Source organism: Elgaria multicarinata, chromosome 15 (assembly GCF_023053635.1).
Source record: "Elgaria multicarinata webbii isolate HBS135686 ecotype San Diego chromosome 15, rElgMul1.1.pri, whole genome shotgun sequence".
Taxonomy (NCBI): Eukaryota; Metazoa; Chordata; class Lepidosauria; order Squamata; family Anguidae; genus Elgaria; species Elgaria multicarinata.
The window spans coordinates 26,468,600-26,495,218 of NC_086185.1; the positions used below are offsets into that span (position 1 = coordinate 26,468,600).

Consider the following 26,619-nt stretch of genomic DNA (forward strand, 5'->3'; position numbering starts at 1 on the left):
AAAATAAGATAGGCTTACGATTTATTTATTTGTTTGTTTGTTTGTTTGTTTGTTTGTTAAATTACAATAATGATAAAAATAGAAATAAAGTCGCAATAAAATCAACAATATAAAACTAATAAACATGCCCAAACAGCATACAATACAATATCAGATTTCAAGGACTAGGATAATAAATAACGTTGCAGGGACTTGGATAGTAAAAAAACCCAATACTAAAAAAACAGGATGATCTGGAAACAAAGCCCCATGAAGAGAGACTGGAACAATGGGGCATGTTTAGCCTGGAGAAGAGAAGATTGAGGGGAGACATGATAGCACTCGTCAAATACTTGAGAGGCTGTCACACAGAGGAGGGCCAGGCTCTCTTCTCGATCCTCCCAGAGTGCAGAACACGGAATAACGGGCTCAAGTTAAAGGAAGCCAGATTCCGGCTGGACATCAGGAAAAACTTCCTGACTGTTAGAGCAGTATGACAATGAAATCAGCTCCCTAGGGAGGTTGTGGGCTCTCCCACACTAGAGGCCTTCAAGAGGCAGCTGGACAACCATCTGTCAGGGATGCTTTAGGGTGGATTCTCGATGGCCTTGTAGGCCCCTTCCAACTCTACTGTGATTCTAAAACACTTTGAATTTATTTCTTTTAAAATGCTTGGGAGAACTGGATGATCAGCACCTGGCACTTGGAAGAGAGCAGTGGGGTCATCCCTTGGGAGAGCCGGCCAGGGCCAGGGGTGCGCCACTTAGAAAGCCCTCCCTTCTGAGCCTCAGAGGGTGGGCTTGGAATCCCTGACAGAAATCCCTCTCTAATGGTCAAGGGACATCACAAACCATGACCTGTGGTGTCAAGTAGAAGGAAGGACCCGGCAAGGGCCTGCGAGAAGCAATCAGACAGCTTGAGGAAGGCAGCTCCTATCATGTTGCCTGTCGACCATTGACTGGCAGAGTCCATGAAGAGCCAACTGGAAGGATGGGTTAGGATGAGGTCATCACAGCCAGCCAAGGACATCTCCAGCACCAGGGAAATAGGGGGAAATCTTCCAGACCTTCTAAATGGAGATACCTGCTTCTGGGCACAGGAGTGCACCACCAGCACATAGGCTGAGATCCAAAGGCAGCCCAGAGCCTTTCTGTGTTACTTATTCCAAGCATTCAGATGCCATCCTTCATCTAAGATCCAAGCGCATGTTTCTGAAATACGAACAAGAAAGTGCAGTGTGTATGAAAACAACAAAACACAGGAAGCCATTACTAAGACGGCAGGAGGCACGCTCACCAGATCTTTCGAAACTGCATTTAAGAGATGCTTTGCCAAACTAGTTAAATGCCATTTAAAAGGCCTGGAGGGATAAAAACTACTTTGCCTGGTACATTAGAGAGAACAGCGGAGGAGTTGGGAAGACTTCTCTATGGGGTGCCACAGCTCACAGGACCCTCTCTCTGGCTGCCACTAGGGTGACCCTATGAAAAGGAGGACAGGGCTCCTGTATGTTTAACAGTTGTAGAGAAAAGGGAACTTCAGCAGGTGCCATCGGTATGCATGTAGCACCTGCTGAAATTCCCTCTTCATCACAACAGTTAAAGCTGGAGGAGCCCTGTCCTCCTTTTCATAGGGTCAGCCTAGCTGCCACCAACCTTGTCTTTGATTGGAGGGAGGTGGTCACCCACGTGAGAGCATCAGCGATGACCAGGACAGTGACCCCTGAATATAGTGTACAGCGGAGTTGGGCCGCTTTCTTTTCCAGTTAGCAGCTTCCATTTCTTCCTTCAGGTGAATGCCAAAGACCTGGATTCCAAATACGCCCATATTCAAGTGACTTACCTGAAGCCCTTCTTTGATGAGAAAGAGCTCTCGGAGAGGAAGACAGATTTCGAGAGGAACCACAACATCAACCGATTTGTGTTTGAGACGCCGTACACTTTGTCTGGGAAAAAGCACGGGAGCGTGGAAGAGCAGTGCAAAAGGCGGACGATCCTTACCAGTGAGTTTGCCTCCCCTGTCCCTGGATATTGGAGGAGAGACCAGAGCGGGAGGGGAATCACGTCTGCTACAAAACCCTGCTGTGATGTCAGAGCAGATCAGCCATTGGTATTGAAGGATGGGAAACAGGCAGAAAAGTCAGAGACCAAGGAGGGAAGTTCAATAGGAGAACCAAAAGTTGGTCCACTGATGCTATAATTTTTGCATCTTTATATACAAATTCACAGAATGTTACATAGAGGGGGAGCTATTGGCTAACTAAAGCTTTTTAGTGCATTGAATGTTAGATGGTTAATCCATGAAAATCTATTTAAAGGTCAGTCTTAAAAGCGTTAGTGGATGCAAGGGTTGAAACACGGCACGATATAAATGCAACATGTCCAGCAGTATTAGTTCAGCATCTTTATCACCTTCATTCTATGCCTAGCCCAAGCTTCTTGCGTTAAAACCTTCCAGGCTGGTTTACTGTAATGCACTTTTTATACGTTCCTGAATAGAGACTTGAGCTGGTGCAACGCATTGTTGCCAGACTGCTGTCTGAAGCCAGCCAGAGTATTCAGTCCTATTCCATCTTCATTGACTACTTATTAATTTCTGGGTTCCATTTATGCTGCTGGCTCTTACCTTGAAAGCCTTGAACAGCTGGGGCCAGGGACCTTAAGGATTGCCTTTCATGATCTCCATTCATAATGGCTGGTGGGGTGAGAAGGGCCTTTTCAATTGTAGCACCCCTTCCAGGGAGGCCTGGGAGACCCTGTCATTATATGTGATACCTGAGAGACTGCCTTCTCCCCTACCAACCTGCCTGGTCACTGAGGTCATCCGAGGGCCTGCTCCTGGTGGTTCCACATAGACCCATCCTCCGATTGGAGTCCACCAGGGGAAGAGCCTTCAGTGTGGTGGCCCCGCTCCTATGGAATTCCCTACCTCTGGAGGTCAGACAGGCGTCCACCTTGTATTCCTTTCGGCACCTCCTGAAAACGTCATTATTCCAGGAAGCCTTTCCTTAATGACCAGCCACAGTTCACTGTACATTTTGCTTCTTTTAAAATCCATTTTAAAGTGTTTAGTTCTGTTTTTATTTTATTTTATCTTGTATACCACTCCAAAATTTTCAGTGGGGAGCGGTATATAAATATTGTTAATAAATAAAATAAATAAATTATATGTGTCCTGTTCTTTTGTAGAGACCTGGCGTGTGGCTCTTTAAAAAGCCCTCTGAGATAGATTAAGTCTATGTTGACTTTTCTTTTTCTTTTACTACTGATAAGATGGGGAATGTTGCTTTGACTCCTATTTTTTTCTGACTGTGTTCTTGGAATGTTTCACTGTGTTTTGAAGTTGTTTCAGGGTTTTTTTAATGCTCTTAGCTGCTTTGAGCTCCTCGCCAGAAACAAAGTGGGATTAAGCAAAGTTTTTCAAAAAAGAATAAATAAATTGGAACCACATGGGGCCGTTTCCCTGAAAGGGAGAGCTGTTTTGAACGGAACACGGCACGTTTAGGGACATAGCGCCACCAACTCTGTTTGCTCTTCCCATCCAGCGTCCAACGCTTTCCCCTACGTCAAAAAGAGAATCCCAGTCAGTTACGAGCAGCAGGTGAACCTGAAGCCGATTGACGTGGCCACTGACGAAATCAAGGCCAAGACGGCCGAGTTGCAGCAGCAGTGTGCCTCCCCAGATGTTGACATGATCCAACTTCAGCTGAAGCTACAGGGCTCCGTTTCGGTGCAGGTAAGTGGCCGAGAATGTGCTGCCCTCACATGCTTGAGATAATTACTCTGTTGGCTGGAGGCAAATTTGCTTTCTAGAAATCATTAACTAGCTTTTCAGAACCCTGTAGATGGACTGGGGCCCTCTGAGCCTACCAAATGTTGTTTTTTTTTCACCAGTGGTGGTCTCTAGATCAGTGGTTCCCAAAGTGGGCGGTACTGCCCCCTTGGGGGCGGTGGGATTGCATTGGGGGGGCGTTAAGAGGCAAGGGGGCGGCAGGGGGGCGCTCGAGGTGGTCTTTTCCGAGAAGCGCCTCTCCAGAAGGTCTTAAAACCCAGGAACATTTTTATGGGAGAAGGTAGTTTGGTCCCAAGCCATATGTGGCAAGAATCCACACATGTATTAATACCATTTAAGAAGAGTCCTTTTAACAGTGAATTGAAATGTTTCAAAAGCACCAAAACCCTAATGAAGAGACATACCGTGCTTGGTGTGCCCCGCCACGCCGGCTGCAAAACAGAGGTGTTAGCTCTCTTTTCCTTCCCTCCCTCAGCAAGACTGCGCACGGCCCCTTTTTTATTCTCAGCTCCTCAGCTCAGCTCCTCTAACCGGCTGCCGCCACCGCTGCTCAGCCCGTCCGCCCAAACCAGCAGGATCCAGAGGAGCGTGGCCCCTTTAAATGGGAAGCACCTGCCCCAGGCTTGCCGAGGGAGGGAGGCAAAAGATGTAATTGGATTTTGAATAAATATTCAATTAATTGTTACTGTTTTGAATTTTATTGTTATTATCTTCCTTAGTGGGTCATTGAAAACCGCTATTCTGAATAATGATTTTTATAGTGTAGGGTAGGGGGCGCTGGGCATGAGTTTGTGGAACCAAGGGGGAGGTGACCTGAAAAAGTTTGGGAACCACTGCTCTTAATCACTGATGCTACTCCATGGCTTTAACCCTCAGTCCCCTTGTTATCCTGGCTTTTTTCCCCCACGACTGAGATTTTCTTTCTAAGCTCCCCAGGGCAAGGCTGTAACAGTAGTCATGGTGATAAACACGATTTCCAGCTGCTTTGGCATGATCAGGACTGTGAGCATTCACACATCGCTTGTTTGTGCTTGGGTATTTTTAGTGGCTTGGAAACATGGAAATAGGGATTGAAGCAGACATGAGCAGCCCATAAAGGGTGGGCCTGCTCATGTGTGCTCTGCAGCACTGGAGGGGATGGAAAGTAGGGAGACGGAGGTGAAGGTATGAGGGATGCTCCTCTGTGTATCTGTTTGAGAATCGCAGCACTTCACCGTAGTGCAGCCATCCTGTCTAGCCCAGAAAGAGAAGAGCCTTGGGGACATGATGGCAATCCTTGAACACCTCAAGGCATGTCACGTGGAAAAGGTGTGTCCCCTGCTGCCCCAGGTTTGATCATGGAATTAATTACCTGGGGACGAGGGGGCTCTCCCGGCCTTGGAGGTCTTCAAGCAGAAGCTGGAGGGCCACCAGTCAAGGATGCTGTGGCTGCATCCTGCATGGCAGAGCCTGCACGGAGCAGGGGGATTAGACAAGGTGAGGGAAGATGGATCTGTCTACTAGTCATGAGGGCTGGCTGGAAGCACCAGAGGCAGAATACCACTGAATGCTAGGGTGACCGTATGGAAAGGAGGACTGGGCTCCTGTATGTTTAACAGTTGCATAGAAAAGGGAATTTCAGCAGAACCTAGTGAAATTCCCTCTTCATCACCACAGTTAAAGCTGCAGGAGCTGGGACCTCTTGACCAAATACAAAGGAGGGCAGGGCTCTTGCAGTTTTAACTGTTATGATGAAGAGGGGATTTCACCAGGTGCTGCATGCATACAAATGACACCTGCTGAAATTCCCTTTTCTGTGCAGCTCTTAAAGATACAGGAGCCCTGTCCTCCTTTTCAAATGGTCACCCTACTGAATGTTAATTGATGGGGTGGGGGGCGGAAAGTACAGGAGGCACAGTTAACTGATTGCGTGCCCTCCTGCTCGTGAGCTCTCCGGAGACGGCCGGCTGGCTGACCACTGTTGGAAGCAGGACGTTGGGCTCCAGCAGACCTTTGCGTGAGCGCTTTCCCCACGGCTTCACCCTGGTTCTTTTCTTCCTTGGCTGGCATCCGCACGACTGAGCTTCCGTGTTGTCGTTTCCAAGGTCAATGCCGGCCCACTGGCATACGCACGGGCTTTCCTAGATGACAAGCATTCCAGCAAGTATCCAGCCAAGAAGGTGAATGAACTGAAAGAGATGTTCAGGTAGGGTTATTTTATTTGCAGTTGGTGGCATTTATTCCCTGCAGCTCTTCTTTGATGGAACACAACGTGGCGTACGTGGGTGGGGGAGTCCCCAGTGGCCAGAGCCAGACTTAACATGGCTTGTCTTTGAGCATCCCACATAACTGGCTCTTCTATGGCTCTGCCTAAGGCAGGCAGGATGCTGTGCTACCTCATGGCCGTGATACCAGCGCAGGGACGTGACAGCCCAGCCTTGGATCTACTCCCCAGAGTCCTCAGTATCCACTGGTGCCAACGGAATGTTTTTTCGTAACCTAATTGCCAAGCAGTGGGCAATTTTCAAGGGGATTTGCAGCTGGGAAGGGTACATTCTCCCCTCCCGTGTGCTGCAGCACTCACATGCCAGATCTTTCCCTGATTGGCAATTAAGCTTATGGGGGGGGGGATTTCCCATTGGTTTGAGATGATCTGGGGCACAGTGCAAATTAATTGACGAATATATTGTATTTGAGATTTTTTGGGGGATGAGAAATTAATTGTCTGGCTGTGAGATCCAGGCCAGGGTTTCAGAATGCCGTGGGCTACCTGAACCGTGAGATTTATTTATTATAAATCCTGTGAGATTTATTTATTATTTATTACGTTTACGTTTATTACATTTATATACCGCCCCATAGCCGAAGCTCTCTGGGCGGTTTACAGAGATTAAAACTGTGAACATTAAAAACAAATATACAAAATTTAAAAAGCATAAAAACAGACAATGTCCAGTTAAAACAAATCCTAGTAATGATTTCTACATTTGCATATATAGATATAAATTAGCATATGTGGATTTTATTCAGATTTGTGACTTATGCCTAGCAAGACCCCTGGCTTGCAGCATGCCAAATTCAAAGAACTGGGCATGTTTAGCCTGAAGAAGAGAAGATTGAGGGGAGACATGATAGCACTCTTCAAATACTTAAAAGGTTGTCACGCAGAGGAGGGCCAGGATCTCTTCTCGATCCTCCCAGAGTGCAGGACACGGAATAACGGGCTCAAGTTAAAGGAAGCCAGTTTCCGGCTGGACATCAGGAAAAACTTCCTGACTGTTAGAGCAGTGCGACGGTGGAATCAGTTACCTAGGGAGGTTGTGGGCTCTCCCACACTGGAGGCCTTCAAGAGGCAGCTGGACAACCATCTGTCAGGGATGCTTTAGGGTGGATTCCTGCATTGAGCAGGGGGTTGGACTCGATGGCCTTGTAGGCCCCTTCCAACTCTGCTATTCTATGATTCTGTGATCTGCCCCAGCCCCCCCCCCTCCGGACCACTGGAAATTCTGCTCAGTCCATCCCCAGTCCTGTGGACTTCCTAGATCTCACTAGGCAAACCCACATATTTCAAATGTATCTTTCCACAACAAGGGCTAGAAACTTCATTTGAAGATGGGTGATGATGATGGATATAGCATTTATACTCTTGCCTTCTTGCTACAGTATAACAGTGTTGCTGAACGTGCTCCTCTAAATATATGTACAGACTTGTGCCATGTTCTCAAGGGAAGTTGACATGGCACAGCATTTGTGAATCAAATATAAACATACATCAATATGTGAGAAGCCCTCAGCAGATGCACAGAAATCATGTTAATCTCCAAAGTTTCCTGCCTTGGCTGAAGCCAAATATTTCCAAAAGGCACCATGCTTATGGTTGCCAGGTTTCATGGGGTTTGCCGGGCCTATTCTACCACGAGCAGCCTGCTAACATTTGGTTGTGTAGGTCTGCATTTAAGAAACTGGGCTCCGTAACCGGTTTCCCTAAATTTCTGATAGCTAGGGAGAGACAATCTTTTTTTTAACCTGAATTAAAAACTGAACCACCACCATCCCAAAAAAACATGATTAAGTACTCGGTATTTATTTGACATTAGCTGCCTTGCGCCCAGACCCAAAAAGCAGAAATAAATCAAACTTCCGGGGGTGAATTCCTTTGTGGCGAACCGGATTCGTCTTCGACAGCAATGGAAAAGGCAGTGGCTTATCTGTGAGCCTGGCCAAACACATTAATACTTGATCCTGCCTGCATTCACGTACACCTAAAGATTAGCCCATCCCAGCCAATAAATGCCGAAGGCAAAGTGGCCGCCTGTTTCTTTTGTGGCTACTCTACACGGTTCAGGTAGCCCATGGCATTCTGAAACCCTGGCCTGGATCAAAGAATTGCAAGCCCCATAAATCCCATGACACCCTGCGGGATTTTGTTTTTTAATCTCATTCCAGGAAGTTTATTCAGGCCTGCGGAATTGCCCTCGAGTTCAACGAACGGCTGATCAAGGAAGATCAAGCTGAATACCACGAAGAGCTAAAGTCCAACTTCAGGGACATGGTGAAAGAGCTTTCAGACATCATACACGAACAGGTAGGAAGCAGTCAGGCCTCTCTGAAAGCGAGTGTACACAGAGCCTCTTCAAGCTTAATCAAAGTAGAGGGGCGGGGAATATAAAGGAAGAAAGGAGACAAAAAAAGGAAAAGAGAAATAAAATAAAATAAAACCCCAAATCATAAATGTGCTGTATTCCTTCATTTGTTGTTACAATGTCCATATATTCAGAGCTGAAGCAGGCAAACATTGTTGTACATTCGGATGTGATGCATATTGAACGAATCTCCCCCATATGACATCAAACGACGTTGATTCTGATTTCCCTTGGATTTGAAGCAAGTCATGAATTATTTTTTCTGATATTGCCACAGACCATACATTTCGATACCAGGCAGATAAATTCAAATTCTCCAATTTATTTATTTATTTATTTATTACATTTTTATACCGCCCAATAGCCGAAGCTCTCTGGGCGGTTCACAATTTTTTTTCCACTGCTGCGTGATTGTTTGATATTCCATCAACAGGAATATTATTAAGTTTTTGCATTTCTATCCAGTATTAAGTCCTTTATATATCGATAAGAAAAATAATTCTGGATCATATAAAATTGTTTCTTTTGTAATAACCATTAATTCTCTATGTAGTGATGACCTATGTCTTCTGGTTTATTTTTAAAGCTACGTAGTAGACATTTGAGAATACAATCCTTGCTAAATAACCTCTATTTCTCGTTCTCTTTTTGTGTTTTTCCTTTTAACGCTGCCTTTGCAATATCAGCTTTGAAGACCAGGTTGGGTAATGCTGTGCTACATTTCCCTTTTGTGTTGTCGAAATAATTTTGCTGCCGTAGGAAGTACGGAAGAGTTTGCTAACTTGGCTTTTGTTTTTAGATGTACCAAGAAGACACGATCCATTCCTCGTCGGTGTACAACACCTTACATGTGTTCTGTGCCATAAGTGGAACTTCAGGGGATGGTTACGGCACAATTAGATCTTCACCCGACTTTTAAAAAAGAGCTAGGAGCAACGCTTGACATTTTGCAGATCTTTCTCAGGAATACTTGGAACGTTGCCTGAAAGACATTAACCTCCAAACGCGTGACCAGAATACACTCAATATTTTCTTTTTCAAAGCAGAATCAGCAGGCTTCCAAACCAGGGTACTTGCTTAATTTACAGACCAACCAGGAAAGTGCCTCCCTACATTTCGTTTTGTTTTTTGTATCTTTTTTTGTGTGTGTCCGTGCGTGATGTTAAATATATACAAGACACCAAAAGCATTTATCAGGCCCCGTTGTATGGAAGAATGAACTTGAAAATGGTACCGTGTAAAGATGTACAATGGAATATAATAAAATGTAAGGCTGTTTTTTAAATAAGCTGCAGTGTGTGTGTGGGTGCATGTGGAACATAAACTGCAGAAGCCTGAATGTATAAACTGCGTCCTCTGTACCAAATATATATATATAGTATATACATCTCCAACACCTCCATCAAGAAAGTCAAAAGGTTTCCTGAATTTTTTTTTTCCGGATTTGCCTATATTTACTCCTTCTGCACAGTTTGATTACTACTGGCCATAGGAGAAGTCCAAGAACTAGCCAGTGTGTGCATTGGAGCACAACTCTGACCGCTGGAGTTCCTGTTGGGATTTCTTGAGCTACTTTGGCCATGTTATTTCCTCTTTTCTTTGGTTTGTCCGGCACCAGACCAGAGGGGGAAATTGGAATAGGGATAAATGCCAAGTTCTACATTTAGGGAATAGAAACCAAATGCACAGTTACAAGATGGGGGACACTTGGCTCAGCAATACTACAAACAAGAAGGATCTTGGAATTGTTGTAGATCACAAGCTGAATATGAGCCAACAGTGCGATATGGCTGCAAGAAAGGCAAATGCTATTTTGGGCTGCATTAATAGAAGTATAGCTTCCAAATCACGTGAGGTACTGGTTCCTCTCTATTAGGCCCTGGTCAGGCCTTGTCTAGAGTATTGCGTCCAGTTCTGGGCTCCACAATTCAAGAAGGACGCAGACAAGCTGGAGCGTGTTCAGAAGAGGGCAACCAGGATGATCAGAGGTCTAGAAACAAAGCCCTATGAAGAGAGACTGAAAGAACTGGGCATGTTTAGCCTGGAGAAGAGAAGATTGAGGGGAGACATGATAGCACTCTTCAAATACTTAAAAGGTTGTCACACAGAGGAGGGCCAGGATCTCTTCTCGATCCTCCCAGAGTGCAGGACACGGAATAACGGGCTCAAGTTAAAGGAAGCCAGATTCCGGCTGGACATCAGGAAAAACTTCCTGACTGTTAGAGCAGTGCGACGGTGGAATCAGCTACCTAGGGAGGTTGTGGGCTCTCCCACACTAGAGGCCTTCAAACCAGGGTACTTGCTTAATTTACAGCTGGACAACCATCTGTCAGGGATGCTTTAGGGTGGATTCCTGCATTGAGCAGGGGGTTGGACTCGATGGCCTTGTAGGCCTCTTCCAACTCTGCTATTCTATGATTCTATGATCTTCAGTTCACATTAGCTTTGGTGAGACTTCAAGCTTCATCGTTGTCATCAGAAGCGAACTCTTTTCGGTTTCTTGAGCAACAGGAATGCAGTGGGCAGTGGGAAAAGTGTTGCCTCTTTTCTCCTGCACATGGGGGTTCCCTAATGGAGCATTACCTGTTCAACATGTCCACTGAGGTATGAGAGGGCTCCTAGTTATGGCGGCTACATGCTACCACCAGGGTCAGAGGCAGCATGCCTCTAAGAAGACCGTGCTGGATCAGACCAAGGGTCCATACAGTGGCCAACCAGCTGACGACCAAGAACCCACAAGCAGGACACGAGTGCATCGGCATCCTCCCACCAGCAACTCTCAATACCAGTTGGTGATCAAGAAAAGTGAGGGTTATTGCACTCCTGTCTTGCTTCTGGGCCTCCCATGCAGGTTAGATCGGCCTTTGCATTGATCCAACAGAGCTCTGCTTGTGTTCTTGGATGATTCTGTCATGCCTTGAAAAAACAAAACAGCTCGTAAAAGAGAGAGAGAGCTTCTGTGTTTGACTTAAGTGATTTGTAAATATTTCTTCTGGTAAACATTTCCAAAAATGGCTAATTTGTTTCAGCAAAAGAGAAACTGTTCCAGGCAGGTTGCCACTGCTAACTTGTTCCTCACCTTTCTTCTCTTTACACCAAGAGTAAGTGTCGCCCCTCTGGATGGTGTTGGACTCTCAACTCCCATCAGCCCAAGTTAGCATATCCAGCGGCCAAAGATTGAGAGTCCAACATCATCTGGAAGTTGCCCACGTTTGCTTTACAAAACAATGCTTTGCCCCTCCGTTATTGACCGCATGAAATGGGAGGTGGGTGTGGAGGGGAGGGGAGGGATTCCATTGCATGGGGCACTGTGAATATCCCAACCTGCCTCCTCTTCCTACGCTCTGATATTGGCTCATTGGGGCCAGTACTACCTACTCACCTGGGCAGGAGCTCTCTGCGGCCTCAGGCAGAGAAAGATCCCAGCTCTGTTGCTCCCTGAACACCTTCAACTGGCTATATTGGGACGTAGGATATTTTCTGTCTACCACTCTGCCTAATGGTAGGGCTGGCCCTGGACATTTTGCATGTAAAGTGTGGTGCTCTGGGATGTGTGGTTGTTGTTTTTAATTAAACCTAATTTATGTATTTAATTTTGAAAAAATTAATTCCATCCATCTTGGGTGGGGGATTTGAATCCAAGTGTAACATATGATGCTGCCTTATCAAGAGTCAGGCAGAAAGGCCTCCTTCTCTAGTCTCGTCTGAGTCATTCTGCAAAATGAGTCCTTATGTGATGCCCATATGAAAGAGGGGGATTGCCTACTTTCTCCCTTTGAGTCACTGACCCACACCTTCTTTCCGGGATCACCCCGCCCACTTCCCATATTTAACACCCCACCCAAAACCATCACATACACCACCACTCATCAGTCATGGATTGTTGCCCAGTGAAATTTTCCCCAGAGTCATCTCCCCACCCCACCCCACCGTCCCAAGCCTTTCTGAGATATGACCATGGTTCTTGGCATGAGGGGTTAGCGTCCCTATGGAGCAGATACCAGGAGGGATTCAAACCTGTCTTTTAACGTCTCCCACAGTTGCAGGACTCTGTGTGTGTGTGCACACGTGCGTCCATGCCTTGGCTCCATAAGGAAATGAAAGAGAGCCTGCAGGTCTCCTGCCCAATGCAGGCAAGCACATGTTTCTTTTGGATATGCAAGAACAAGAAAGGGTTGCTTGCTTCTTTTCTCTGTTGCAGTCTTTCTTGGGACCATGCAAAAGCACTCACACATGAAACACATCCCAAATTATCTATCTCCTGGTGCACAGATGCGATAAAGGGGGATTGAAGCTTCCCCCACTGATCTACAGCCTGTCACGCTATGGTTTAAAAATGCAGAAATACAAGCAAACTTTCTTGGCCTGAAAAAAATACAAATTCCTCCAAGTCCTTGCTTTGAGCATTTTAAATCATTAACGTTGAATCACCCCGCCTCCATTCTGCATCCTTTGAATCTCTGCGATCAGGAATTCCATTCAAGGAGAACAACCTCATTTTCTCCCTTGTGTGATAATTTCAAGGAACACAGCTACCTCTGCTTGACTGGTGCTCTGATGGGGCTTATGTATACTCAGGATGCATCCAAAAGCATTTTATTTATTTATTATTGCATTTATACCCCACCTTTTTTCCTCCAAGGAACCCAAGGCAGCATACTTAATCCTCCTCCTCCTCTCCATTTTATCCTCACAACAACAACCCTGTGAGGTTGGTTGGGCTGAGAGTCTGTGACTGGCCCAAAGTCGCCCAGTGGGTTTCCATGGCTGAGTGGGGACTAGAACCCGGATCTCCTGACTCCCAGTCCAACACGTTAGTCACTACACCACACTGTCTCTCCCTTTGCTTTTCAAAGTATGTGTATCAGGTGATCGACTGACCTGTGTTGATAACATTGCTATAATTAGGATGCGGGTATAAATAGGGAAATGATTCACAACAAAGACTCTTGAACTACTCAGCTTTCTTGCAACAGTAATTGTAAACCGCCCAGAGAGCTTGGGTAGGGGGCAGTATACGACAACAACGGTGATGATGGATTTGGCCACTTGTCAATTGGAGAGAGCTGGCTATTGTGTGTGAAATGCTCCTGTAGGGACACATGGGAAAATACACTGCTGAACATCAGTGTGGCATTCTATGCTTGCAAGTGTAACTAATGTGAACACAGGAAGCTGTCTTTTAGCAAGTCAAACCATTATTCCTTCTAAATTGGTATCTGACTGGCAGTGTCTCTGCAGGGTTTCAAGCAGGAGCCTTTCTCATTAAGACCTAGAAATGCCAGGATTCAATCTGAAACCTCGTGCGAGCAAAGCAGGTGTTCTACCGCTGAGACCCATATAGGCTTTGCCACCAAACTATCACTTTAGCTTCGTTCCCAGCTCAGATCAGGAAAAGCCTTTGCGCGTTGGCCTGTCAATGGAACTATACTCCCCGTTTTTACCTTCACATGTGAGTAGTTGCAGGCATTCCCACACCCACATATAGCAAAGGGAAGGGCAGTCAACTAGATATTGAGTCATTTATTTTATTATACATTATTTGCTTGATATAACAAAATCTCTAAGCGGTTTACATAATGATTTTAAATCACTATTTAAATAAATAAAATAAACACAACTAAAACAAGGATAAATAAGCAATAGGAACAAAACAATTTAAAAAACAATACAAAGCAATCCAATGGAGCAGCATCACGATCATCAAATACGCCACGAAAAGCTTGAGTAAACCGGTATGCGTGCCGGAGGAGTTTAAAACTTATCACACTTTCCGTCTCCTGAATCATATGGGGGAGGGAGTTCTGGATGATGTGGAAGAGAGGCCTTCAAGAGGCCGCTGCACAGCCATCTGTCAGGGATGCTTTAGGGTGGATTCCTGCATTGAGCAGGGGGTTGGACTCGATGGCCTTAGAGGCCCCTTCCAACTCTGCTATGATTCTATGTCATAGGAACACTTTCTGTTGGTCGTGGATGAAGTTCTAGGGAATTAGGCAAATTTATGGTGGATGGGGCTATTGATGGCTACTAGTGATGTGTGCTACCTCCAGTATCAGAGGCAGTGTGTGCACTGCAACCAGAGAGGCCAACGTTGGGAAAGGCTACTCCATCATCGTCTGCTTGTGGGCTTCCCAGAGACACCTGGCTGGCCAGAATAGCGAACTGGATGCTGAGTAGATGGCTGTTTGGACTGATCCGGCTCCAGGGCTCTCCTTATGTTCAACAGGAATATCCGGGAGCAAAGAGGGTTATTTTTTCCAGGTCCAGAGACCCAAACAAAATATTATTTGGCCAGGTCTTCAGCCCATCCCCATAACTGCTTTATGCAAAAGCCTTGAGCCTTTTACGTAAAGGTCGGCTGTGGCTTATTCAAATAAAGGTGCAGAGGAACTGCGCTGCCTGGTAGAAATGAATCAGTCCCTTTTTACACCTCAGATGGCCTTTAAAGCCACAAATCCCGAGTACCTACAAAACACGGTGTCAAACACAGGCAAATGATTAAGGCTGCTGGGTAAATTCAGAGAGTTTAGAAACATCTGGAATTTTGCCTGCACTCATTAGTGCTGTGGGAACTGTTGACTGAGTTCTAAAAAACAAAAAAATCCCAGCTAGAGATTAGATGCTCTAAGGAAACTACCCACTAACCCATGTTTATGTCAAAATCACTAGGCTTTCTAGATATAATCACCATCACCTCCCCCTCGCAGGGCTATAAGAGATTTTAATCGTGAACCAAGAAGATACAAAAGAGTGATATGTGCTTGTGTGGCAGAGAGAGAGAGAGAACATTCAATGTTTGTGATAAAGATGTCTGAGAAAACGATGGTTGCTGTCCACCAGTGGATCAATTAAAAATAATAATTGTGGGTGCCAGTAAGGCTACACTCCTAATCACACTTACCTGGAAGTAAGGCCATTGACTTCAATTGGATTTAATTCACAATAAACATACTAAAAGATCTGTATGCCTTTGCATACCAAGGGTTACTCAGGTGTTTCCTCTGCTGAGTGACTAACATGTATGATCATGCAATGCTCTCTTTTTTATGTTTGTAATGCCTTTCTAATTTTATTGCTTGAGAGAGTTCGTTGTGATAAGTCAAATATATAAAATAATGTAAACTTAAAAAAATGTTTAAACACACACACACACACTGATGTAACAGGAAAGCAATAATGGGCATTCAGTGGAGAATGTTGTTTACCCAGAAATCATGCTTCATAGGAATGCCACAGCTCAGTGGTAGAGCACCTGCTCTACAAGAAGAACATCCCAGGTTCAATCCTTGGATTCTCCAGGTAAGACTAGGAAGATAGCTTGCCTGAACCCCTGGAGAGTCGTTGCTGCCAGTCAGTGTTGACAAAACTGGGCTAGACTGACAAGGGTCTGACTCCGTATGAGGCTGCTTCCTATGTTTCATAATGACCACCCTGCTTTGAGTACTGGGTCATGTTTGTTGTTGTTTATTCGTTCAGTCGTTTCCGACTCTTCGTGACTTCATGGACCAGCCTATGCCAGAGCTTTCTGTCGGCTGTCGCCACCCCCAGCTCCCCCAAGGTCAAGTCTGTCACCTCCAGAATATCATCCATCCATCTTGCCCTGGGTCGGCCCCTCTTCCTTTTGCCTTCCACTTTCCCTAGCATCAGCCTCTTCTCCAGGGTATCCTGTCTTCTCATTATGTGGCCAAAGTACTTCAGTTTTGCCTTTAATACCATTCCCTCAAGTGGGCAGTCTGGCTTTATTTCCTGGAGTATGGACTGGTTTGATCTTCTTGCAGTCCAAGGCACTCAGAAGTTTCCTCCAGCACCACAGTTCAAAAGCATCTATCTTCCTTCGCTCAGCTTTCCTTATGGTCCAGCTCTCGCAGCCAGAAGATGAAGAGTGCCCTGCCCTCTTTTAAATCTGGTCACTCTAGTATAGCTCCTGCAGCTTTAACTGGTATGATGAAGAGGAAATTTCACCAGGTTCTCCATATATACAAATTACCTGCTGAAATTTCCTTTTCAATACCACTGTTAAAGATACAGGAGCCCTGTCCTCCTTTTCATATGGTCACCCTAATAGTATAGTTCTAAGTATTTAGGAAGCTTTGGTCTTCTAGTTAACTACCCCATAGCTGATCAATACACCTCAAAAAAAGTATAAATTGTTTTGAGTAGATTCAGTGTGGCTGGGTTGACTCTTACCTTTTGCAAATAACTTTTATTTGTCCTTCAGTTCTATACTAAAGCATGATTAACCTGCCTTTATTACACTTTAGGAACAAAAGCATTTTATCTTTTTATTCTATTTGAAGTTCAAAATCAGAAGTTAAATAAAGAGGAAGGAAATATATCAACATCCCAATTCTGTATTTATATCCTACCTTTCCTCCAAGGAGCTCAGGACAGCACCACACAGGGTTCTAGACTCCCATTTTTATGTTCACAACAACCCTGTGAAGTAGGCGACATTAGTTAATCCTTTTAGATTTTACCATTTTGATTGTTTTTGTCTCTTTGCTTCATTGGAAGTCTGTTTTAGACATTTATTTCTCTCTGGCCCTCTCCCACTTTTTGGGAAGTATATAGATAAAGATGCAATCCTATGCATGCATAGGGAGAAAAATGTCCTATAATTGTAGGGGTTGTATCTAAACACATATTGGACCGTATCCTTAATTTTTCAAAGGAACTTTAAAAAATGTACAAAGCAAATTTTTGCAAAAATTGTTCGTTTTTTCCAAAAAGGCAGAGTGGAGAAGAACAACATAGGGCAAAGGCCGGTGTCCTTCGTTGTGTTTTTATGGATTTAATTTTACAATTACCCTGTTAAAGACGTTCGTTTATTGCTCCGTTTATAACCCGACCTTGGGACAATGATTTCTTCGTTTTGCGGGTGTGTGTGTGTGTGTGTTAATGTCGTTTTTAGAGTAACTTTTTTAAAAAATAGACGAAGTCAAACATTTGCACACCGTTCCACAGTTTTGGAAAGAGGCAGGGAGGGTTGGTGTGGCGCAGGAAGGCGCGAGAGGGGCCCGTGGCACTCTGCGCGTCCTCAAGGGGCCCCTCGCCACACAAGGCCTCCGGCGTGTTTTTATTTATTATTTATTTATTATTATTTATTTATATAGCACCATCAATGTACATGGTGCTGTACAGAGTGTGCCGGCTCCGTCCCCGCTGAGGGCCGAGGCGGCGAAATTCGCCTCCGCCGCTTCCCCTCAGCCAGGAAGGCGCGAGAGGGGCCCGTGGCCCTCTGCACGTCCTCAAGGGCCCCCTCGCCCCACACGGCCCCTTCTTGCGGCTCCGGCCTGTGCCGGCTCCGTCCCCGCTGAGGGCCGAGGCGGCGAAACTCTCCTCCGCGCCTCGGCCGCTTCCCCTCAGCCAGGAAGGCGCGAGAGGGGCCCGTGGCCCTCTGCACGTCCTCAAGGGGCCCCTCGCCACACAGGGCCCCTTCTTGCGGCTCCGTCCCCGCTGAGGGCCGAGGGCGGCGAAATTCTCCTCAGCGCCTGGGCCGCTTCCCCTCACAGGCCGCGCAGCAGCAGGCCGCGCAACCGCCGCCGCCGCCGCGGCAGCGCCGCCTCCTGGGCTCCCTCGGGCGGGGCCGCGGTCGACGCCTGGGCGCTGGGCGGGCCTTCGCGGCAGCCTTTCCCGTCTGCGCCGGCCCTCCGGGAGTGCCGCGTCGAGGAGCGAAGCCGAGCGGGACCGAGGGGGGCGCCGTCCATGGGGACCCTGCCGCCACCGCCGCTGCTCGCTGTCGTCGTGGCCCTCGCCGGAGCGGCCGTCGCAGGTGAGGGCAGGGCAGGGCAGGGCAGGGCAGGGCGCCGCGTTCAGACCTCCCGGCCGCGTGGTCTCCGCCATCCCCGGGGCTGGGGGGGCGCGGCGCGGGCAGGACGAGGCGGCGCGGGGAGGACGAGGCGCCTCCAGCCCAGGGCAGCGCTGAGGGGAGAAGGCGCTTCTCGCTTCTCGCTTCACTTGCCCCGCGCCGTGGAAGCGCCGCCTCCGCCCGCTTACTCAGAAGGAGACCCCTTTGGGCACGGCGGCGCTGACCACTGGGGTTAAGGGCTGCTTACTCTTTAGTAAGGAAGCCCTTACTCAGAAAGAATCTCCAGTTGGGTTTAGTGATGCGTAATCAGTGCGTGGTTACTCAGAGGTGGACTCTGTTGCATTTGGGGGTGCTTGCTGCTTGGAAAGTGGATATTGACACAGCTGTGCGTGAATTCCAGCTCGTTCAGAAGAAGCAAACTCCATAAGCGTGGAGGCGCAAGGCCCCTTCTGCTCGGTGGTGCTCACTCCCTAGTAAGTGTGCCTTCATGCTCCCCTTCCCAATACTTTCCCACATCCTAAAGAGAACTGGGATTCCCTCTTCCCATATGTTGTTGTTGTATTTGTGCATCTTGATCTGTGGTTGTTGTTTAGTAAATACATGCTTATAAACAGGTAGGCTCCATTGGATTCTCTCGTAAGTGCGTGCTTACTCCGCTGGATTAAGTAGCATTTACTCTCTAGTAAGGAAGTGCTTACTCAGAAGGAGACCCCATGGGGCCGGCGGTGCTTGTTCTTTAGTAAATTCATGCTTATAAACAGGTAGGCTCCATTGGATTCAATGGTGCATGCTCCCTCATAAGTACGTGCTTACTCCACTGGGTTAAGTAGCGTTTACTCTCTTATTATTATTATTATTATTATTATTATTATTATTATTATTATTATTATTTATTTATTTATTTATATAGCACCATCAATGTACATGGTGCTCTCTACTCTCTGAAGTGCACCCCTCTATGACCGCTTATTCAGAAGGAGACCCCATTGGTTTAAATGGTGCTTACTCAGTGCCTGATTACGCAGAGGTTGGGTCCGTATGTTTGCTTACTCAGAAGTAGACCCCATTGGGTTTGGTGGTGCTGATTCCCTAAAAAGTGTTCATTTACTCAGAACTGAATAAGTTTAAGAGTTACGCTTATTAAGAAGGAGTAAACCCCATGAGTATGTTTACTCAGATGTAAGTCTTCTGTTCAGTGGTGCTTACTCCCTAGTAAGTGTGCCTTAATGTTCCCCTCCCCAATACTTTCCCACATCCTAAAGAGAACTGGGATTCCCTCTTCCCATATGTTGTTGTTGTAATTGTGCATCTTAGATCTGTGATGAAGGTTCAGTATAAATTACAACCCAAAGGTGATTATTTATGGGTGTTTCCTAAAAAGTAACCTCGTTGAGTTACGCTATTCCTTGTAGGACTGGTGGCTCCCAAATTACTGTCAGAGAGTCAGGCTGAGTTTGGACAACATGCTAATCAACAGTTGTTTCCGATTCTCCCAGTTGATGAGCGTGTTGTCCAAACTCAGCTGCAGTCTCTTGCCACAGAAACCAGGTGCCGTGCTGTCCCTGTTTGTTTACCCTGCCTGAAGTGTAAACACTAATTTCTGGTTAGAAAACACTAACGGATTGTGATGAGACCAAATCCAGCTATATGCATGGTCAGATGTGTGTGACTCTATGCACTTCGTATTTTCAATTGCCTTTCTATTAACTTTGGCAGAAAACTGTAGTAAATAGCTTTTTGATTCTGCAATCTTAATTCTTTGAATTGCACCATAGGAATGTTCATATTTGGTTTCTATAGCCTGGCCTTGAATAGATGTTGAGCAATAGGTTATGTGCTACTATCATTACCCTAAAGGACCAAGGGGCAGAAACTGAGCTTCATCTTCGGAAGGCTGTGTTGGGCAGCTGGCAGATTTGACCTGCGATCTGGAAGCCTTTGCAAGGGTGGTGAGACCCTTGCAAAGGGTCTCGCCAAGGGTGGTGAGACCAGGCAAGACTCGCTGACCCAGCATTCCCACTTTACGTGGCGTCTTTGCGAAACTCAAAGGCAATGTGATGAGATAATTCTCTGTTTACATATCCTACATCTTTAGCTCAAGGCAGGGGTGGGGGGCTCTGGGGATACCTGAACTCCTGAAACTGCCACTCCAGGATTGTGAGCAACCTACTAAGTTCTCCTGTGATAATGCAACTCCATATGCACATAATTTCAGTACTGAGTTTGCTACTGGATGAAGGGTTTAGCATCATGGACAATCTCAACTTTCCAGGATTTCATGGAGTCTTATTAAAGCAGTTTAAAGCCACTTTATGTTTGATCATTAGATGTACCATAAACCTTCTAAAATTTTATGATTAGTCTCTGATATCCCAGCTCTCTCCAATTGCTTTTTCCCAGTTTTCCTCTTCCAAACAACGATTCTCAGGGTCACCACCCTGGACCATATCCAAACAACTGTTTCAGATATTCCCAGTTGTGCATTGTGGCATTATGTTGGAGGGCCCACAGCTCAGAGGGAGAGCACATCCTTTGCATGCACAATGTTTGATCAATGACTTCTCCAAAATGATCTTGTGTAATAATGCTGGTAGAAAGACCTCTTCCTGAGACCTTGAACACACCAGGTTAAGATCTTCCTCTTTAAAGAGGCATTTAATATTTAATCTGTTGTTTTGGGTGTTAATTTCACTGCTGGCTCCTCAATTTTTAAAATAGTTGTAATACTTATTATTGTATTTTGATACAGTGATGCTGATTATTTGTTTACGTTGTTGTTTATGTGGCTGTGTTTTGGTTTTATGATTGTAAACTGACCCAGGGACATTTGCCAGTTAGGCAGCAGCTTTTTCATGCAGAAAACATACCCCTCTCACACATACACACAGGGAGCTGCCTGACAAAAATGTAGTACCACTGAGTCATTTGAAATGCAGGCGAAGACTGGAGGAGTTGTTCCTATCTTCAAAAATGAGGAAGCTAGGAACTGCAGACCAGTGAGTCTGACATCCATCCCTGGGAAAAATTTGGAGCAGATTATAAAGAAGTCAATCTGTAAGCACGTTGAAAACAATGCAGGGATTACTAGAAGCAAGCATGGATTTTGTCAAGCACAAATCCTGTCAGGCTAATCTGATCTTATTTTTTTATCAGGTTACCTCCCTTGTAGGCTGCGGAAATGTTGTGGACATAATATAGCTTGACTTCAGCAAAGCTTTTGACAAAGTACCACATGACATTGTGATTAACAAACTAGTTAAAAGTGGGTTAGATGGAACAACTATTAGGTGGATCCACAGTTGGCTACAGACTCAGACTCAGAGTGCTTATCAATGGAACCTTCTCAAACTGGGGGGAGGTAACAAGTGGTGTACCGCAGGGCTCTTCAACATTTTTATTAATGATTTGGACAAGGAGGTGCAGAGAACGCTTATCAGATTTGTAGATGACACAAAATTGGGTCAGATAGCTAATACCCTGGAAGACAGAAACAAACTTCAAAGTGATCTTGATAGGCTGGAGCGCTGGTCTGAAAACAACAGAATGGAATTTAATAGGGATAAATGCCAAGTTCTACATCTAGGGAAAAAAAACCCAAATGCACAGTTACAAGATGGGGGATACTTGGCTCAGCAATTCTACAAACAAGAAGGATCTTGGAATTGTAGATCACAAGCTGAATATGAGCCAACAGTGTGATGTGGCTGCAAAAAAAGCAAATGCTATTTTGGGCTACATTAATAGAAGTATAGTTTCCAAATCATGCAAGATACTGGTTCCCCTCTATTCAGCACTGGTTAGGCCTCATTTTGAGTATTGCGCCCAGTTCTGGGCACCACGCTTCAAGAAGGATGCAGACAAGCCGGAGGAGGGCAGTGAGGATTATCAGGGGCCTGGAAACAAAGCCCTATGAAGACAGACTGAAAGAACTGGGCATGTTTAGCTTGGAGAAGAGAAGATTGAGGGGAGACATGATAGCACTCTTCAAATACTTGAAAGGTTGTCACATGGAGGAGGGCCAGGATCTCTTCTCGATCCTCCCAGAGTGCAGGACACAAAATAATGGGCTCAAGTTACAAGAAGCCAGATTCTGGCTGGACATCAGGAAAAACTTCCTGACTGTTAGAGCAGTACGACAATGGAACCAGTTATCTAGGGAGGTCGTGGGCTCTCCCACCCTAGAGGCATTCAAGAGGCAGCTGGAGAACCATCTGTCAGGGATGCTTTAAGGTGGATTCCTGCATTGAGCAGGGGGTTGGACTCTACTATTCTATGATTCTGTTAGAAACCACGTAGGACTGAGGGCCAGGTTAGATACAACTTTTCTCAATGTATTTGCATTGTACATGTGGGAGGGTACCCCCTCCAAAGTCCTGCTTGGGATGGCCTGCAAGGGGAAGAAAGGTCCACTGACATTAACGGGAGCTTTCTTTCTATTGTAGGAGGGGGAATTTCTAGTAGGATCCTGCTTAGGGTTGAAATCTCCCTTCCCCACACACCATCGTCCCTATCCATAGATCCAGCTGTAACACCATTTTTTTATTATTAACAAATATCAGACAAGCAGTTTTTACAGTAACCAAGCTGGGGATAATTTTATATGCTGTACTAGGTGATTTTTTAAAAGAAGTCATAAATTGAGTAGTTAGTTTGCCTTTCCTGTTCCTGCTTGGATGTGTCCTAAATGCACGAACTCTTAAAAGAACAGAAAGTGATAGTTGTCCTTCCTTTTTCATAGGAGCCCTGATTGACCTGCCTCCCCTATCTAACGTCAGTTACACTTTCATCGAAAAGCGCTGCCAGTTGGATGTGAGATGGAATCTTGTAGAAGGCTTTAATAGTATCTGCAATCTAGAGTATTACAGTGAAGTGAAAACTGGTGGAGAATGGCAGAAACCAGTAAGTTTTCTGGTTATTCGGATTCCTTATCAATTCTTGTAAAGTAACAAAAATAATGAATTACAGGTACAAGAATTGTGATGAAACTAGAACATTGCTGCTTCTCAATTCATAATCAACTACTTTCCTTTATTGCTTCACCTCTTTTGGCTCTAGGACAATTGTATGAAGTTAATTTTCTCTGAAGAGCAAGAATCTTGATTTTGTGCAGTCGTTTTATATCAGCCTGGTGGAATCTAAAAATCAGATCTGGTTGATCTGATGCTTCCTTTCCACTGGGGGGCAGGGAAAAGTGGTATATAAGTCTTTCAGATAAATAAATAAATAAATAAATAAATAAATACCTTCCTCCAAGGAGAAGTGGGCCTGTCACCCTCTCCATCATCCAATCTACAGTGGTGGCCAAAATTGTGGACACTTTTTGAAATTTTCATGTTTTCCAACTTACGGTAGCGTGCTTATAGAAAATGTTCTGTTTCACGAAATTCAAATGTTTATATAAAGTGGAAGAGAATTTAATGCTGAATTCAATACAAAAAAACAGAATGCAAATATCTGCAGTACAAAAAAAGTTATGCTTACTTTAGTCTAAAAACAAACAGGTGTGATTGAGTGAAGAAGCGGATTGGAATTGCAAACCCTACTGGTCAATCACAGTCCTTGTTCCGGGGACCATTCGCATGGCAGTAGCTGCGATACATCATGTTTGAAGTTGGGGGAAGCCAGTTTTGCTGTTTGTTCCGTAACTGAAGCGCAATTGGAGATTGTGTGAATATTTGAAGTATTTCTCAAAAGTGTGCGTACGTACATCATAAATAGAACAATGGCACCAAAGAAAAGAGTTGATTGGACACCCAGGAAAAGAAGCAGGATTGTTGTATTATGTGAATCAGGTCTTTCAATTGATATACCGTATTTCTTCGATTCTAAGACGCCATCGATTGTAAGACGCACACTAATTTCAGTACCACCAACAGAAAAAAAAAGCTTTGATTCTAAGAAATAATAAATGCACCTGCGATTCTAAGACGCACCCCGTTTTTAAAGATGTTTATATGGGGGGGGGGGAAGTGTGTCTTAGAATCGAAGAAATAGGGTATAAACATTTGAATTTCGTGAAACAGAATATTTTCTATAAGCATGCAAAGTTGCAAAACATGAACATTTCAAAAAGTATCCACAATTTTGGCCACCACTGTATACTCTTTATGGGCAGAGTGAGTATTGCTGCCTCTTCTAACCAAGGAAAGTTAAATTGAGCTCATGATGGATTGAACGAGTGCTTTTCTCATGCTTACCTGTGCGCACAGAGGAATGTGACTTGATTTCTTCAATATTTTTTGTTCTGGAAAATAGAGGGAAGTCAAAAGATGAAAGGATGGGAAGGGAGACAGGTGGAGTGTCAAAGGGTACACAAAACAACCTTTAATAGTACAATGCATTTGACTGTATTCTTCCCCTTGGGTGCTTGGATGCACAACATCATGTCCCATGCCATGCTCTTTGACCAAAGGTTCCTATCATTAACAGTGCAATCCTAAACATGTCTACTCAAGAGCAAGCCCCATTGAGTTCAGCAGGACTAATCCCTTTTGTGTACATAGGAGTGCAGCTTAAATGTTTATTTCGTGCACTTTTGAGACCTCAGCTCTGCCTTTTTCTTCCTCCGGCACCTGCAACTAGCACTTGATTTCACCTCAAAGTGCTGCCTTGCAGACAATAGGGACATTCTGCCTGCGGCGTTGGCTCTGTTGTAGGTCATTTGCATGTGCGAGTCATTACTTGTTGCAGACGTCAAGAATGGTTTGTGCTCATGATAATTTACAGAACAAAATATAAAACAGATATTCTAAAACTAACCATAATTTAATTGGTAAAATTAGACAGTCAAATAATTATAAATTATCGAAGTAAGGACCTGCAAAAACAAGGCCACAATCCTATTTATGCTTACCTGTGCGTAAGTCCCATTGAACACAGTGGAATTTGCTTCTGGGTAGACTTGTATTGGACTGCACTGTAAAGGTATATTAAACTGGCACCTGAACAACAAATGCATACATGACAAGTTAATATTTCAACCAGAGATGAGGCACTGCTAGAGAGAAGATCCCGTGCCAGTAGTCGTTCCCTTCTCTTTTGAAGGCAGGGACTGTTGTAGCAGACCTCTGATAATGATCTCTGTGTGTGAGAGAGAGCACGTGCACCCCATCTGCAGCATGAGTTCTACTTCTTTGTTCCTTCCAATCTCCCACCTTCCCTTGTGTAACTCCAGCACGATACAGCTTGTCGTAACAAGTGCCAACAGCCATGAAGAGGTTCCTGTATAGTTTTATAAACATTATACAGGAGAGAGAAAAATGAATTTTAAATAACATCTTTAGAAGATATTTAGAAGAACAGGGTTCCACACATGGTAGCTGTGCCAGGGGAGACACAGAACCGAGAAGTAGCTCATAGGGGTAAACGCTTAATAAGATGTTTTATGTTCCATGGGTGAAAAGACAGATCAGAAGAACAGAAAGAAAGCAACAGCGGATACATTTCATTTCATTTATTTCATTTCATTTATTGCATTTTTATACCTATATATGAAGGGGCAAGATAGACTGCTTACCTGTAACTGTGGTACTCCAGCATTCCCGCCCTAATCCTCATTTCCTTGAGACCGAAACCAATCTTTAAAAGAAACCAAGGATCCACTCACCTCTGGTGTCAACATAGTTCGCATCAACACCAAAGTGGGGATTGTGTGGGTGTGAATTCACAGCTGGCCACTCGAAAAATCACAGTTACAGGTAAGCAACCTGTCTTTCTTCTTCGTGGTCTCTGTGTATCACACGTATGGGCGATTAGCGAGCTCACTTACCGGTGGAGGATAAGGTGTCCTACTGTAACACTGATGAGAGGACAGCTCTGCCGAATCAACAGTCGGAACGACTCCGTATCGAGCTTGTAGTGCTGAACAAATGTCGAAGGGTTAGCCCACGTGGCAGCTTTGCACAAGTCCAGAAGTGGGACCCCTTTCGCAAAGGCAGTAGAAGTTAATTATTATCTAACAATTCAACCCCCCTTCCAAATTTAGAAATGGAGTTCCAGCCTTTTCCGGACCTTGCAACTACCTCTGGGTGAAAATACTGTTTTCAGAGTAAGAACATTATGTTTGGACAGCCACCAGGGTGAAGGAGAATGGTTTAATATTTCTCTTGCACAAAATGGTAAGTCACATGATATTATGTCAATTCTTTGTATTTGTTTTATGTATTTATTTAACTTTTAATCTGTCCAGTATCCTCTGGCTGGATTACAAAGATTGAAAAACCATACAAAGAGTTAAAAATATAAAATACAATACAAATATGTAAAGTAATAAAATACAGTGCAATACAAAACCACAAACAGCACAGGAATCAATAAAAGAGCCATAAAAGTCTGAGTTATACTACTTGAAAATTACACAAACCTGTTTTTAAAGTTATTATAACAGTGTGTTTGCACACTCCAACCAAGACAGCAGTG

The 26,619-nt window shown here is 44.9% G+C and overlaps 2 protein-coding genes and 1 long non-coding RNA gene across 4 annotated transcripts in view; 2 read left to right on the top strand and 1 right to left on the bottom strand.

Moving 5' to 3' along the window:
* Positions 1 to 9,681, top strand: part of DOCK11 (dedicator of cytokinesis 11) — a 122,269-nt gene extending 112,588 nt beyond the window's left edge. For both annotated transcript variants that reach the window (XM_063141849.1, XM_063141850.1), the window contains 5 exons: positions 1,771 to 1,981; positions 3,524 to 3,714; positions 5,856 to 5,956; positions 8,197 to 8,335; positions 9,193 to 9,681. In XM_063141849.1, coding sequence (XP_062997919.1) covers positions 1,771 to 1,981; positions 3,524 to 3,714; positions 5,856 to 5,956; positions 8,197 to 8,335; positions 9,193 to 9,312 — 762 coding nt within the window. In that variant the 3' untranslated portion in view covers positions 9,313 to 9,681. The remainder of the gene's footprint in view (positions 1 to 1,770; positions 1,982 to 3,523; positions 3,715 to 5,855; positions 5,957 to 8,196; positions 8,336 to 9,192) is intronic.
* A 1,283-nt stretch (positions 9,682 to 10,964) lies between these two features.
* LOC134409368 (interleukin-13 receptor subunit alpha-1-like) overlaps positions 10,965 to 26,619 on the top strand; it is a 30,637-nt gene continuing 14,982 nt past the window's right edge. The window contains exons 1-4 of the mRNA XM_063142080.1: positions 10,965 to 10,997; positions 17,601 to 18,165; positions 22,940 to 23,100; positions 26,186 to 26,318. Of these exons, the coding sequence (XP_062998150.1) occupies positions 10,965 to 10,997; positions 17,601 to 18,165; positions 22,940 to 23,100; positions 26,186 to 26,318 (892 nt within the window). The remainder of the gene's footprint in view (positions 10,998 to 17,600; positions 18,166 to 22,939; positions 23,101 to 26,185; positions 26,319 to 26,619) is intronic.
* On the bottom strand, positions 23,723 to 26,162 carry LOC134409312 (uncharacterized). Its single transcript, XR_010026173.1, has 5 exons — positions 25,970 to 26,162; positions 25,718 to 25,779; positions 25,055 to 25,142; positions 24,399 to 24,445; positions 23,723 to 23,846 (listed from the first exon to the last, which is right to left on the bottom strand). It is a non-coding gene; the product is annotated as an uncharacterized LOC134409312 (long non-coding RNA).